This window comes from Cryptotermes secundus, unplaced genomic scaffold (assembly GCF_002891405.2).
Source record: "Cryptotermes secundus unplaced genomic scaffold, Csec_1.0 scaffold2252, whole genome shotgun sequence".
Classification (NCBI taxonomy): domain Eukaryota; kingdom Metazoa; phylum Arthropoda; class Insecta; order Blattodea; family Kalotermitidae; genus Cryptotermes; species Cryptotermes secundus.
The window spans coordinates 31,584-48,016 of record NW_019732873.1 but is presented as its reverse complement, the minus strand read 5'-3'; the positions used below and the strand labels follow the sequence as shown (position 1 = coordinate 48,016).

At 40.8% G+C, this 16,433-nt stretch overlaps 1 protein-coding gene across 1 annotated transcript in view; it reads right to left on the bottom strand.

The window, feature by feature from the left end:
- LOC111867834 (influenza virus NS1A-binding protein homolog) overlaps positions 1–16,433 on the bottom strand; it is a 31,888-nt gene that overhangs the window by 5,609 nt on the left and 9,846 nt on the right. The window contains exons 2-11 of the mRNA XM_023858022.2: positions 14,516–14,700; positions 13,758–13,945; positions 13,161–13,359; positions 10,417–10,599; positions 9,921–10,052; positions 9,307–9,433; positions 6,750–6,971; positions 5,417–5,662; positions 1,315–1,440; positions 444–617 (exon numbers count right to left, since the gene is read on the bottom strand). Of these exons, the coding sequence (XP_023713790.1) occupies positions 444–617; positions 1,315–1,440; positions 5,417–5,662; positions 6,750–6,971; positions 9,307–9,433; positions 9,921–10,052; positions 10,417–10,599; positions 13,161–13,359; positions 13,758–13,945; positions 14,516–14,700 (1,782 nt within the window). The remainder of the gene's footprint in view (positions 1–443; positions 618–1,314; positions 1,441–5,416; positions 5,663–6,749; positions 6,972–9,306; positions 9,434–9,920; positions 10,053–10,416; positions 10,600–13,160; positions 13,360–13,757; positions 13,946–14,515; positions 14,701–16,433) is intronic.

The window sequence follows — 16,433 nt, the reverse complement described above, 5'->3', positions numbered from 1 at the left end:
CACCCTCACCTATCATATGGGGCTGGTACAACAGGCCAGAAGTGGTCGCAGTACAAGGGACTCAGTCCCACCCCACTAGCAATAAAAAAAAAAAAGCCCAGGTATTCGTGTCGTATCTTTCAGGTTTTCCTAATGAAAATGTGCACAAATCTCTCCTCACCCATGTACGTAACATACCCTGCACTGCAAGGAGGAAATGTATTTAAAGCTGATAATGCTCAGAATACATCACACTTTCAGAGGCCTTCTTCACTATACTTGGCAATTCGGACCCAGGTTCTTGAAATGAAACATAAATTATATACTCAAGTTTTCCTTGCATTAATCTTAAAACTGTCTATAGTGTATAATTAAGAGAGAAAGCTTTCCAAGTTAATAACAGCTATGCCAGTATCTCACTTAATATGAAAAAAAAAAAATCTATGTAAGAACCGAGAAACCACCTTTGAAAACCGCAACACCACATCCTCTTCTTGCAGTGATCATTCCCTTGGCATATGTCCACACATCTGTCTGCGGATCATACACTTCGACAGAGCTGAGACAGTTCCAGGCATCACATCCACCCACCGCAAACACCAGACCATCCATGGAGCACACACCTGCTTGATAGCGGCCTGAAACACAACAGGGTGACATTCAAATGATGGCAAGTCATACAATTCAGCCTGGCATGTGACATTTTCAACACAGATATTTCTGGATCTTGACTTTCTCTTATCCTATATGCAGAATATATTATAATTCTCTTGTACAGCCTGCATAAGCAGCCTCCCATTTCCCAAAATGTGTGTTAGTGTCTTCCTCCTCTTTTAATGAATGTGGTGAAAGTAAGGTAAAGCTATCCCTGTAACAGGCCATGAAGGCCCATAAGTTTGTGAGAGGTTGAGGCTCCGACATCTTCTAGACAGTCGGCTCACAGATGGTGAGATGGTGGTCAGGCTGTCAGCCTTAGACACCAGCTGTCCTTTACCCCCCAGGATGATTCCTGGTACTCATTTCTGTTAATCTTGTTAAAAAAACTTAACTGTTTAATAAATACTCCATCAATTTTGTTTCTGTTATTTTCACAACAAAATTAACCTAAGTACATCAATATGGAATTTGTATGACTCCCCTAGACTATATGCAATATATTATGCAAACCTTTAGAAGCTGATCATTAGTACCCATCGACCTGCACAACATTTTATGTCTGAATCTTATTCATATGCTAGTGCTTCACTGACATGATCACTGAAGGGTATGGCACATATTTATACCAGCATGCTGATGGGAAACATGCTTCTTATAATGTGGCCCACAGACAGGTACCTGTCTGCAGCGAAGCAATGGAGCTCCACTGTCCTGTGGCAGGGTCCAGAACATCACACTGCTTGATGCCTGCTTGACCGTTCCAGCCCCCAATACAGTAGATCAGGTCACTGAGATCGCACACTCCTGTTAACAGATGGCATGCATGGGTTATGTTCACAAACACTAAGCAACATGTTTGTTGGCTGAAGACATAGCTGAGTCAGTCATCCAATTCTATGTGTATACAACTCATGATCATTACTGTCTCAAGAATGTGGCAAAAATCAGCATTAAACAGTACCTTCTGGAATGGAAATCAAATAACACTTCACTAGCCTACAATTTGATGTACCCTACTTTATTTCAATTCATACAGCTACTGAATATCAACCTGAAACTACACTACAAATTATTTAGCATATAATCCATTCGTAGAGTATCTTCAAACTGTGATTAGCACAAATTTCATTCATCAGTGATAACTCACAACTGACTCAACTAAACAAAATGTTCTTTCATACCAGCTTTGTGTATACAAGCTGATTCAGGAGCATTTCCCTTTTTGCCTCAGTATGCAAACTACAATTAGAGCTAGAGGAATCACACAGTGCGATTTACTCACCAATGTTCGTTGGGACTTTAATTACACGATGGAGGGGCGTAACACATCAGTTCATAATGTCTTGGTCCAGGACCCAAAACAAGCGTATCCTTTGGCACAAGATACCAAGCTCAAGACCATGGTTTTACAACACAAAATCACATGGAATACACTTTTCCCCATGTCAATTTCCAGCTTGCATGTTCTAAACTTGTCACTTGAATGCATTCAAACAATAATACTGCATGACCTCAAACTACTGCACTGTCTATACTGCAGATTGTGATTACTTTCCTGTGGAAAGCAGGAACAGTGATCAAAACCCTACTACAGAAAAATGTATTTCATATAACTTTGTTAAAACAAAAAGAAGACCATGGTACAACTGAAAACAAAATTTACAGCATGGAATACTGACGACCTTGCAGCTCTGGCCCACACAATGGATTTACATAACGGACGAACTTGGTGGCTTGCAATGTTTGGGGGCCGTACCAACACATTATAACTGTTACATTGTTTAAAAGCCCTTATTTTCAGTTTTAAGAGGCAGACTCTGTTCTTCAGTGGGTAGGGTCATCATTCAACCGACATCTTGACACACAAGTGAAGCTGAAAAGCAAATCGGAAACAAACACATGTTTTAATGCTAGCGTATTCAAACTCATTTGCTGAAGGATCCTGAAATTTAAATATATTCTATAGAGGCATAAAGACCAGAATCAAGTGCCAAACCAGTATTACGGGACCAAAGTGTCAATATATTTCAAATATTTGGCAATTGATATGGAATGAAGAAATTGGTTGCAGGCCTTACCTGACTGCTATCTACAGCCAGTCTGTCTGAGCTGACACACATCTGGGAACAGAACTCTCACAGAACACATTCCTGATTGTCATCATTAAATGCTACACATCTGTGGAAAATGCTCCTGAAATACATTACATCTCCCAATCCTCTTCTCATGGGTACAGCCACTGGTGCTTGGAAACCAGAACTGATCATGATATACACAATGAAATTGTTCTTAAGTTCACAATTTTCCCCTTCCCCCAGTCTCAATGACATTCTATATAAGAGAAGAGAAATTCATGTTTGAAATTTAAATCAAATGAGGAGTACCATCTTCTGTGATGTGACACCATGTAGCCTGGTAGAAGTTTGCTTATGTTCTGGAGGAACACACTGCCTCCATCTTCAGGGTCAAAGAATAAACAAAGCAAGCCAGAAGAGTTACTGTTTGCTTCTTGCTGGCTGATGGCCTGGCATACTCTTTGACCCTGAAGTTGGAGGCAGTATGTTCCTCCAAAACACTGGTAAACTCCTACCAGACTATACATCATCACATTCCAGAAGACAGCAATCTTCAGTCACCATCTTGAGAACCTGAAGAAAAGCAGTTCTCAGCAGACTGAACTATGAGAATGCATAGCTCTATGTAACACAACAGCCAGCAGCAAAGGCACAGCTGATGACAGTGAGTGCATATGAACAGAGGGAAATGTACTTGATGTCACTTATGAAAAACAGAAGAAGTATATTCTCTTTTCTACCCTAAAGACAGAACCAGCAAGATTCTCTGAAATGTTGGAACCTATCTACCAATTTAAATGGCATCACGATTCCGGAACACTGTAATCTTTGAAATTTTTCAAGTTCACTGTGAAAAATAATTCCCTGATTTACTGGCACTCACTAAAATATATACCTCAACAAGTTTTAACTTTTGCAAGGAACCAGAGAAGCATCTGCACGAACGCGCAACTCAGTTACTCTACGCATGAATGAATGACGACACTTTGAAAATTTGCATACTCATTACCACTTCTTTATTTGCAGCAAATTGTATTTCCGCAATGGAAATCATGAAAGAAAGACAATTTCATGCAGTAACAGCAACTATTCATGGAGTCCAAGCACCGGGCTCGAATGACAGCAGAACCTGCAGAACTTCCACACACTTCATACAGATGACACTGGGAGAAGTAAAGTTAGAATACACTTCAGTACAACACTGTTAATGCTTAAACGTGTATCATATAATACTGAACCACAAGGGCTCCAACAAATCATTCAACTGTTAAGTCAATGAAACACAGACTTGCAACAATAACGAAGGTCACATTGATACTTACGTTGGCCATCATTTTATTTCATATTAAGAACTGTATAAAAACTGAAAAACGAAGGAGTGCATTTGGGAGCTATTTGGTTCAAATCTTGGCTATTAATGGCTGGAGTTCTAGGTAGCTTTGCCTAGGAGGTTAGTTCTTTACCAAAACGTATTATACGCCACTTCCTTTAACACCCTTTTCTCTTACTACCTCCATAAAATCGAAAATCTTTTAACAGAACTGTCCCACTGTCCCACGTTACATACAGCATGACACCCCCAGCTGAAACAGCCCCATTAGTACAGTGACCATGCTATTGGCTAGACAACCAAGGAATAGGGGTTGCACTTCTGGCAGGGAAAAGGGATCTTTTTATTCTCTATTGGTTCTGGGGTCCCCTTCAGCCTCACATAAAGTGGCTATCAGGGGTTCCCTATGGGAAGGGGGGTTGGTCAGGGAACAATGATGATTCATCTCTAAAGAATTCAACAGAAGTCCAACCATTTGTTATACAAGTTTTTGTACCATTCACTTCTCTTGTTTTCTCTCATATTTCACTCCAGTCCTACAAGTTGTTCAATCACGCATTAAGGCCAATATTTAACACTATCCCCCTCAAATAGCACACAAATACTAATCTGTAAACTCTCTACTTTACATGTTACACAACACTTCATATCACATTATCATCAATAATCACAGAACAGGCCTATACAGTGGAACAAAAAGACTGCTCACTCATTTATGAGCTCCTACACTACACACATTCACAGAACTGTTGCTACAGCAGCCTCAAACTGCTCAATTTCAGAGCTTCCATCTCACAGTTACATGTAGAACGATATATCATAACAAGGCTGTGTTTCGTAACCAAATTTATGGATAAACATACAGTCACCTTGAAGTTAACCCATGTAACCAGCTGCATACGAGAACTGCCCCAACAACTAAATGAAACAAACAGAAATGCATCGAACACTATACTGAAAAGGAGAGCTGCTCATGTGTTCCGTGTTTCTGAATAACAAGGTTGTCCTATCAGCACATATACGTATACAGTTCCACGTTAACTCCTCACTTGCAACACTGATGTCTTGGAAGATACTTCTACGAGTTTCCATCCTGAAGGCTGCCTGCAGAACCCTCTCACAATCGTAAGTTTAGAAAATGAATAAATATCGTTCTTCCAAAGGATTCACTTATGCTATAACCCAAATTACACATTTCCGCCTTCATAAACTACAAAATACACTTTGAAACACATGTGCTTTATTACGTCTAAGCCAACAGTGCATGGGGTATTCTTTACTTCTCCCAGTAGCACATACAAAAAAAACTCCAAATTATAACTGAATTTGTTTACACGAACATTAACTACTGGAAGCTGACAGACAGTGCACTTGCCTATGTTACATCTTGCGAGAGGCAAGGGGGTGATCTGAGTCCACTTCTTCTCTTGCGGGTCATACTTCTCAACAGTGGCAAGCTCAGTTGTCCCATTGCTTCCCCCAATGGCATACACTTTCCCCTTAACTACAGCAATGTCAAAACGGCCACGAGCTTCCTTCATGGAGGACAGTGTGCCCCACAGATTAGTGTCTGGGTCATACAACTCGACACACTTGAGACACTCGGCCCGGTCATAACCACCTGCAACATTGACAGAGCCAAACTAAATGCACCAGGAGCAGACAACAGCACCACCAGAATAACATGATAATGAACTGAGATGGGAAGACTGCAGGAACTTCTTGTCCATCAGCTAGTATAAAATGGAAGGGATGCCAGGAGTAGTTGTGACGGTGGTACTAGAGAAAGAAAAGGAACATGAGAAGAGGAGTAGAATGGAGAAGTGACAAGAAGAAGGGAGAAAATGAGAAATAAGGAGAGGGAGGGGGCTCGATAACAGGTATTAACATACTTTTATTAGAAACATGCCTAAAAAGTTTGAATAATAAATTGCTGAGAGAATTTATGTTTTGTTTGGTTCAAATAAGAATTTAGATGTTATGAAAAATGTCCCCACTTAAGTTTATCTACATATAGTAAATGATAATCTGTAATTACTCAAAGAATTCAACATTCTGTTTATCCTCCATCGACTGTGCTACTATACTGCAAAGATGCAAGAATACAGTCAAACTGACCAAACATTCCATTCTTTCAATTCTAAAGATAAGCTATCCCTGTAACAGGCCGTGAAGGCCCATGGGGTTGTGAGACGTCGAGGCTCCCACATTTATTAGACAATCGGCTCACAGATGGAGGCAAGGTTGTCAGCCTTATGCTCCGGCCAACCTTTACCCCCAGATAGATTCCTGGTATTCATTTCTGTTACAGGCTGAGTCAACCCCTGGGTCATAGTGCGGCTGGAAGGATTAGGTCAATTGAAAAAATCCACCTCATCAATCCTCGAACCCTCTACCTTCTGGCTTGTAGCATAGTGCCTTAACCAACTACACTACTGCGTGCCCCTATTCTTTCAATACTAACACCATTAACCCCTGAACTCAAACACGGCTGAGAGCCCAGCAGGGCCACAAGATTTAAAATCTGGATAATATACCTTAATTCCGGAACATAATTCCTGTTACCAACTCTGTAATACAAGATCTGAAGCCCCAACTCCTGGACAATAAACATTAACACAAATTCAATAAAAGCCATTTTGCATATACATCCACTGGAAAGTGCCACTAAAGGTTTACAGTGAGATGTTAATATTTAAATTACTGACCACAAACAAGAAGTGAGTCATTCAGATTTGCGCATCCGGCTGCACATTTAACAGAGTTCATGTTTGCCATCACACAGTAGAGATCTGGCTTCTCTTCACTGGCTGGGCGACTGGCAACTGGCGTCAAAACAGGAGACGGGCTTGACGGCTGGTTCAGACGAAGCATCACAGACATGGTAGCCAGCCGTCCATCGATCGTTGCAAGAGCCATGAATGCGTGTTCTAGAAACGTCATAACAAAATAATCATCTTGCTATATCAGTTTCTTTAGCTCAGAATAATCATCTATCATTTTACTTTCCCCTTGGGCAGTTTCCATACTATTCTTAATTTTTTAATGTCATGGCTATGATTTAGATTTTCATAATATGGATGTGGCCATATTATATGGCCCTCTTGAATACAAATCAATGCCAATTTTCAGGAACCATATAAAAATGNGAACAGCCTTAAGGAGGGAGCAGTGTGACATGTTGACCCCTCCCACCCCTCAGCGGTAACGTAACGCTCGCGGAATAGGCGAGTAATCACCCCGCATCCTGGCAGCCATGCGCGGTGACGTCACGAGCGGAGCCGAAGAGAGCCGAGCGGAGCCGAAGATAGCCGAGCCCCGTAACCGGGTAACTGTGCAAGGCGAATCAACAGCAGTGACGTAACCGGACAGCGTGGCTAGCAAAAAGGGTGCCTATTACGTGGCCGTTTTCCCGTATTGTCCGATCGAGGCTACATAGGGAGCAGCGAAGGCTATTCACAGTTAGTTGTACTGAGTTGTACTGAGTTGGACTAGTGAGTTGTACTAAGAGTTGTACTAGTGAGTTGTACTGTGACAGCCGCCGAGTCGAGACGTAGAGTCAGCCAGTCAGTTGTATTCTGGCTTTTGGAGTGTACTAATCGTGATACTGCAGATAGCAGTAATCGTAAATCTGTAATTTGGGTGATTGTATGAGCGAATGTGAAATAAAATTCGCTATATAAAATACATCGAGAAGTTATTTGTCGCGATATACGCCCGATACGCGACAATATAAAACCCACACAAGTATTAGACTTTTTTTTGGCAGTTTCCTTTCTCGGACTTTTCTGTGCCATGCCATCCCCCCATTAATTTAAAATAAGAAAGCATCCGAGGACATACACATATATCTGTGACCTAACCAAATCTCGCACAGCACAATTTGGCAGAACTGCACCCTGCAGTCAGGGNGTTAAACAGCGCGCGGATAATCGAGAGTCTACTGTATATATAAATTTCTTTTTCACCATGTTACAATTAATAAAGGGTGCTGTGCTGACCAAGAAACAATAAAAAAAATAACACAACTTAACATAAACCAACCTGTCAACAGATGTTTATTTAAGCCTGTAGCATGAAAGGGTTAAGGGACGAATGCAAGATTATAATATTTTGTGCATTTGGGTGTCCTTCCATTTCAACTTTTGAACCAGGTGACTTGACTGCCCTACCAAGAGCTTGGTACAAACATTATTTCAACAAAGGCCAGCCCAATGCCAACCTTCTCAATTTCCTATATTCTGCAACACCAACATGGCGAACACACAAACTTGTGAGGTGGGAGTGACAATAACAACAATTAATTTAGGATCCTGAAATTATGTAAACTAACAGAAATTCAGAAAATCTAATTTCTTGGTTAAGGAAATTCTTCTGCTGAATGTAAGACAACATGGCCACCATGCAAAGATGTTTACCTTTTGTTCCACAGTGACAGCTAATGACTGGACATAGGCAAATGAAATAAGATCTAAAAGTTTGTGATGATGGTACATTAGTAGAAACATTATGTCTCTGGATGTTATCCATCGTCCTGTTCATATTTCAAAACAGAACATTTCCGAGGCTGGATTCTGTCTCCGTCTTCAGGTAAAACCTACTCAGCTGGGCCTAATCAATAGAGTTTGACAGGAGACAGAGATTCAGCCCAACTGAGTAGAATTTACTTGACAGGATACAGTCTCTGAAACGTTTTTTAAAATACAAACAGGACACTGAATAATGTTCAGAAACATAATAGTTGTAGGCAAATTAGATTTGGTAGGTAGACAGATCATAAACATACCTAAACATTATGATAAAATATAGTAACTCAACAATTACAAATACGGCGATAGTATGAAACTTAAGTTATGTTAAAAAATGTAATGTAGATAGAATACATAGGCCTTCACAAATAATAATGATATAACAATAAACCATCTGTGCAACTAGAAGAGTGTGCAATATGGAAACAGGCTTTATGTATTCTGCTTGGAACCCCTGGTACATAACTAACGCTCCTTAAACTGACCATACAATTTCAGGGTACTTATATAATCCATCAATATATATTTAAAAATTACTTCACATTAATTATCACATGAAGAAATCTGGTAACCTGCAAACAATAATCATAGCTTCACACTCTGTCCAAAGGTTTCCAAGCACTTGACAAATACAAACATGATCATTTTAACATATTTATTCATGATATATGTAACATTCTGACAGTTGTGTGACATAACTTATGAAAACAGATTTGTACTATAAAGATTAACTCACCTCCAACTTTTGCTGCTGCAATGAGCTTCCAGTCTGTCTCCTTCTCCTGTTCGGTTCGCTCAATGATATCTCGGGAGTAAATAAGCACCCGGGGTTTAGCTGGCTGCAGCTGACCCTTGCGTCTACCCTGCATTTTTAAAAATAACTAATATCCTCCTCAATTCTTAAACATCTACAAGCAGTCAAACTTGTAACTACTTGATTCATTCTTTGAGAGCCAAGACCAACAGGGCTGTTAGAAACTCCAATGGGGGTAAATACATTCATACAGAAAACACCATTATGCTTTTCTCAAATGATCTTAAAACAAGAGACATATTTCACGTGAAAGCCACGACTTCCCTAAAGACACTGGTGTGCTACACCTGATGCCATCTATTGACAGAAATGCAGTACCAACTGATGAACAATCTGATCTCTTTCACTGAGGCAGTTTCCATGCCAGTACCCCAATCCCAGCCAGCATGTAGCATGCATAGGTTTAATGACATTACGTCAAGTGCAATATCTTTATTTAGTTATGACACTTAATGATGTAAGATTTCTAAATGTGGGGGGGGGGGACCTGTATGTGAGCAGCAAGGTGACTCCTTGACTTGCAGCTCAGTTCTCACCTTAGGGTTTGCTTGATTCCGTTTAGACAGTTTCTTGTAATCTTGGACAATTTCTGTGTCACTCACATCACCAGTCGGAAGCTCCGTGCAGTCCTGCAACGAGTTGTCCATGGCCAGGTACAAGAGATGAGTCTAAACAAAACAAAACAACCACACATCAATATACTGACATTCAGACTAGTAAGGTTCTGAGAATGGCCAGACTGGAGGGATAAGAAAGCAGCAGAGGTTCTGGATTTAAAATCTGGAATTCAGTAAAATTTATCCAAAACTGGTGATCGAAAATGAGTCACAACTGACTGGACAAAACAAAATCTCTGATTCAAAACAAAAGAAGCCTGAAGAAACAAACGCAAAAAAAAAAAAATCATTGACATACTGCATAACAAAACTCATTAACCAGCTTAACAAAAGCCTGCTGTTTGAATATCAGCACATGCAATGCATAAAATTAGGACATTTATAGTACTGAGCCAGCCTGTATGTTGAGACTGACCTTTTCTGTTAGCTGGTTCATGTTAATAGCGTCATCATCACATTGTCGCTTGATCCATTCAAGAACAAGCTGACAAACTGATTCCCCTATCACCAGTGACATCTCTTGGCGAGTCTGGTTCAACACTTCAATGCGCACACAAGGCAGAGAAAGAAGAATCTTTGACTTGGATACATTTTCAAACTGAAAACAGTAATAACATTTTTGAAAATATGCAATTTGAACAAAAAAAAATAAAATTACATATACATACAACACCCTGCTACTGGTTCACAAACACTTTCAGATCACAAGATATCCCCAGTAAATTAAACACAAAACAAACTTTTAATAAGACCTGGTGATTCATTGAGTCAGACATTCTGCATTTCACACCAAAGATATTAGTGCACAGAACCTAGCATTCTGACTTGAGTGAGAGAGAGAGAGAGAGATCAGAAGTTCTTGTGGTGGTGAATATGAAAACTGTTGTCTTCTGGGAGGTGACATCATACTCTCTGCAAAAGTATCATTATTTTGGAAAAACTTGTTCCCTTGCACACCCTGAAAATACAGGCTGCAGGTTCCTCCAAAATGCTGGGATCTACCTATCCATTACAGAGTGTAACATCCCACAAAACAGTAGCCTTCTTTGGCAGTGATGCCATTGCTGGTACTTCCGGAGATTGCAAGCATGTGTTTTTGGCTTTTAGGTACAGTGAGCCAGTTTGCCTCTCTAATGATTGATTCTTTTCTACATCATGAACAACAAAGACTAGGCGCTATAACAGCTCATTTCATATAGACCTTATTTCTGAGTATGTTAATTATTTTAATTAATATCCAGACATACATTGATATAATTAAAGCACATAATCCCATTCATATGTAATATTGTAATACAAGATATTACTACTATATTAATTCTTAGAATTCAGCAGTTCAAGGTGGCTATTAGCCATTTGTAATCTGAGACTAAGCCAGTAGATGTGAGCTGTTCACTTGATAACTCACCCACACCAAGCCAATCAAGAAGCTAATGGTTAGAACTTGTTACAGGTTTAAAGTATTATAACTATTTGATAATTAAATTTCATTGGCAGAAATTAACACAACATTTAAAGAGAGCCAACCCAGATAATTAGGCAACATTGTCTGAAAGTAATGGTTTGCAGAAGCTGGTTACATAGGACAATGTCCTTCCAAAAACATTCTTAAACTTAAACCGAATAGACGCAAAAACTGTGCTCCTGAGATATGGATAGTTTTATATCTTCCCATCTTTTTTCTATATATATATATATTATTGTAATGATTCAACAAATGAGTTATTTCACAAGTATAACAGCGATTAGCTGTGATGTAAACTGTTACCACTGCTGAGTGATAATATTAAAGTGGATTCTCACACTGTTAATTCTCCCAACAATGTTATGTAAAGTGAGTGAAATAAACTAATCAGTGTTACTTATCCTGGTGTGTAATTCACTCTGATTGAGCAAGGTCCTTTAAGCCCTGAGACTGAACCTCTTCTCTACTCATGCTGACTACCAGTTACTACATTTCACTCCTACATGAGATACTCTCTCCATAAGCAAGTGACAGCTTACTGGAGCCCACACACACTCCTGTCTTCCTGTTTCTATCATCATGTCATTATAACCAGGAAGGTCAGCAGAGTGAGGTAATTTCTACAGTGTCCATAGTAGTAGGACTGTGAGCCTGAGCAACTACACAGGCCACAACAAAGTTATGGAGTGGCCGCAGCTCACAATCATACTGACAGCAAAGGGGAGGTCAGTTATGAAGTGGCTACCAATGCATGGCTACATCTATGAAGAAGCAGGTGTCTACTACAGCAAAGAACAGATGCACTGAGCAGGCTGGTCTAGTGGTAATGCTCCAGATTCAAATCCTAGTCACCTATTAACAGGTTCTCCATAGTTCTCCTCAGCCTCTCCAGGAAAATTCTAGTATTTTGATTAGGCCATGACCACTTCCTTCCAGGTCCTTTCCAATTCACGAATCACCTATCACCCTCACACTCAATGTTATACAGAGCAGNCCCCCCCCATAATGAACAGCATTCTGTGGGTGCCTGTCGTTCTTCAACAGTATTCTGATTAAATTATAACTGCAACCTTGTAAACAGGGATACTTTCACTATTAATTTCTGAAGTGAGAAGCAACCTAAAATCAGTGAATGTTCAGATTCTTTTAAGCTTTAACCAGTTACAATTGAAGTTTCTATCTATTTGGGTGACATCTACAGGAAAAAATACATCCGCCCACATGACAGCAACAGCCCATCAGTCAATGGGATCAGCACTGACAGGCAGCAAATTTAAACTGATAAGCTGACAAGAATGTCAGGGAATGGGTTTAATAAGTACCACACTTCACACAGAATGAAAAGTTCTTCTATGTCAGCACTGACCAGTCTGGAATTATTAATACCATCATGAAATAAACTGGTAAATTTTTAAATGTATAAGTAACCTTTTGCACCATAAATTTCTACCTTCATGCTGTTATAAATTTCAATTTCTATAAATTTGTAAATTCCTGAATTTTACATTAGTCTCCCCCTGAGTTCATAAAATAAGGTAGTTACTGCACTGAGGTCTGCATGTGCCCCCCCCCCCTCCAATTTCACTATCCTGCACAGCTGCCAGCAATACACAGCCTCACACTTTTTTTTTTGAGAAAATAATCCAATGAAGAACCTCACAGCAGGAGTCACTGTAAAAAAAAAAGTTGTATACCTCCTTGGCAATGAAGGCGTCCACCTGATCAACAAACACCTTGTTTCTTGCAATCCCGGGGAGGGAGCGCGTCTCAATGCAGTTCTCAACACTGAGGTTCTTGATGAAGTGTCTCGTACATTCTTTCACCACACGATCCATCTTCAGGTGGCAGGCTGCCAGATAAACAGCCTTCACCTGCGAGTTACTCACTTCCAGCCTGCAAAAAATCACACCAATCAGCAAAAGGCAAAAGTAAAGTTTCTCTGTGTACTTAATTAATTTAGTTTCATGCCATGAAGACATATGGGGGAGTGGAGGTTCACCTCCACCATTCTTAACCTCAGCATTAGATATAGGTAACTGAAGATGTACGTGTACTTCAGTTCCCTGCTACATTGTAACAACAGCAGCTGGTGTGCCTTTAGTTAATTAACTAACTAACTAATCAGTCATCTGTGAGACGCTAATATTGTCAATTTAAAGCATTTTATGGTGTCATCATCTTACAGGGATATAAATCACTGTATGTCAGAGGAGTTGGTTCTGAACTCACTCTTGCATGCAACAGCTGGATCCTACCCTGCCATTTATGCAGCCAGTGTTGCACACACATACCTTGCAGTGTAGGCATAGTGGATGAGCTTCTCTAATGCAGTCCGGTCATATCCTCCATTCAGCTTGTAAGTGATGACATTTTCACGTTGGCTGCCCTTATTTTCATCATCAGCCGTGAAGAGCTCAAATAAGTGTGGACTGGCACATGCTAACACTGCACGATGAGCATGGAACTCCATGTTGCCAACCTAACAGGACAACATCTGACATCAGGACTTCACCTACATGGTCTTTATTCTTCTATTAATTTCTTTTTCCAGTTAATCTTTATTTCAAACCATTCTTTTTTCTTCCACTAACCTGTATTTGCTTGAATGCCTTTTTAATTAGCATTAAATATTTTTCTGGGTATACCAAAATTTAATTCAATGAAAATGTTATGCAATAGCAAACAAACACTGAAGATTACTGCTTTCTGAATGTGACACCATGCATCCTGGCATAAATTCTAGTGTAATCTATGTTTTGGAAGAGCCTGATGCCTCCGTGATGTTCTATCCTGAAGACATGGCCTTCCTCAACCTTCATGACCTGAAGATGGATACAGAAGGATCCTTCAAACTCTTGATACTTTTCTACCAAACTTCACACTGATTCACGCCCTGGATGCCAGTGATATCCATATTCACTGCTATAACAACCTCAAATTTCTGAAGAAAAAACTTGCTGAAATCTCCAGAACATTGTACATTGCTTCCTACAGCGTGTGTACGTGGGTATCACGAGGCAACTGTAGCATGCCACGGTCTGGTACTCACATGCAGAATCACATCACAGAAGTGTCTGTTCTTGCGCATCATGTTGAGGGCCTGCAGTGTATGAGTATTGTGCTGCTCATCTTCAAACACCAGGCCACCAACACTTGCCACCTGGGCCTGCTCGTTCTGCTGCAGGTGTTCCACCATTGTCACCTGATTAGAGTCTGAGCCAGTCAGTGGGAACTCTGTAACGAGACATTTACCTTCAAACTTCGTGTTACACAACCTTCAGACAGAGTTTATTTTCAGATTCAATGAAGATTCTGAAAACCAAAGAACTCTGCTTGTGACAAAACCATCAGAGTTGTCCTCAGGGTCAAAATCTAATAAAGCACACAAATAGAGCCCATCTTCAACGAGAAAGAAAAGTTTAAGCTGAATAATGTGACATATTACATATTCTACTCTGATGCAACAATATAATGTTAATGCGAATGTTGGTAAACCCTAATGCCTGAAACTCTGAAATTTCAAAATACTAAAACTTCGCCTTGTTGACAAGCCTCAAGGTTCAAAACATGCCTGATACATTCCAAAATTTGAAAATACTAAACAGAGCTACACCCCAAAAATAGAGATAATATATTTCATAAAATAGTGATAAGGAACTTGCTTGAATTTGTATTTGTACTCTTCTGTCTTGCCTGAAGTTGGTATATCAGATTATGACATGGCAGGGGTTCTGCATGCCCTACAGTGAGAATCACAACATTGGTACGACCATGGCCTGGAGGAGGAGGAGGAAGACTTGGTGGCGAGAGCAGTAGTAATAGTAAAAGTTAAGTAGGGGTAAAGCTGTCCCTCTAACAGGCCGTGGAGGCCCACAGGGCTGTGAGACGTCCAGGCTTCCACATTTTCTAGACAATAGGCTCATAGATGGCGGTGAGGCTGTCAGCCTTATGCGCCGGCCGGCCGGGCGCCCTTTACCCCCAGGAAGATTCCTGGTACTCACTTCTGTCTGAGGATGAGGCAACCCCAGGGCCATAGTGCGGCTGGAAGCATTAGGCCAACTGGAAAATCCAATGACGTCATGGGGAATAGAACTCGCAACCTTCCGGCTTGTAGCAGCGTGCCCCAGTGTTGGTGGTGGCAGGAGCAAAAAGCACTGCTTAAAAGACGTGTATAAATAAGCAAGACGGTATTCTCGCCACAACGGCGCTACGAAAGCAGCCTGCGCGGCAGTCATGGCGGCAGACGGAAGTGTGACAATGAGATGGTATGAGTGGAGAGAGCTGCAGATGGAACCAGAAACACGAGAGGGTAAATCTGTTCAGAACAAAATTCGAAGGGGGGGGGGGCAGTAACAGCGGTAAACCACGAGGCCAACACCGTCAGTACTGGTATACAATTCTTTTATCAAACTGTGTATTTGAAGTGAGACACATTACAGCAAATAAAACAAGATTTCTGCGTGTGTTCCTAACGACAGACACCGACAGCCGACGACAAGACTGGAGTGCAAACTGATGATGAACCACGGAAAAGTTCACGCCATTCTGAACAGCAACAATACACCGGGAACATTTCGCGACAGAGACTGCAGTACTGCAAGACGATGAGTACTTAACGATACCTGGCAACTGAGATGTTATTTTGTGTGCGTATCAGGGGAATAAATGGCAATAAATTAAACTCGAACCCCACTCAGGGACTCAGTGTCGAAACAAGTTGGAGTGGGCATACAGAGCTTCCCACGGCGATACACTCACTTCATGAAGCTCAGCCCTTCTTGAGAAGCCGCCAGGTGTGCAGCTACTCAAGAACTTCCCAGCGTTCTACGGAACCCGAAGACTCAGTACCATGTTCACAAGAGCCCACCACCGGTTCCTACCCTGAGCCTGACCAATCCAGTCCACACCCCCCCATCCTGTCTCTCTAAGATCCATTTTAATATTATCCACCCATCTACGCCTTGGTA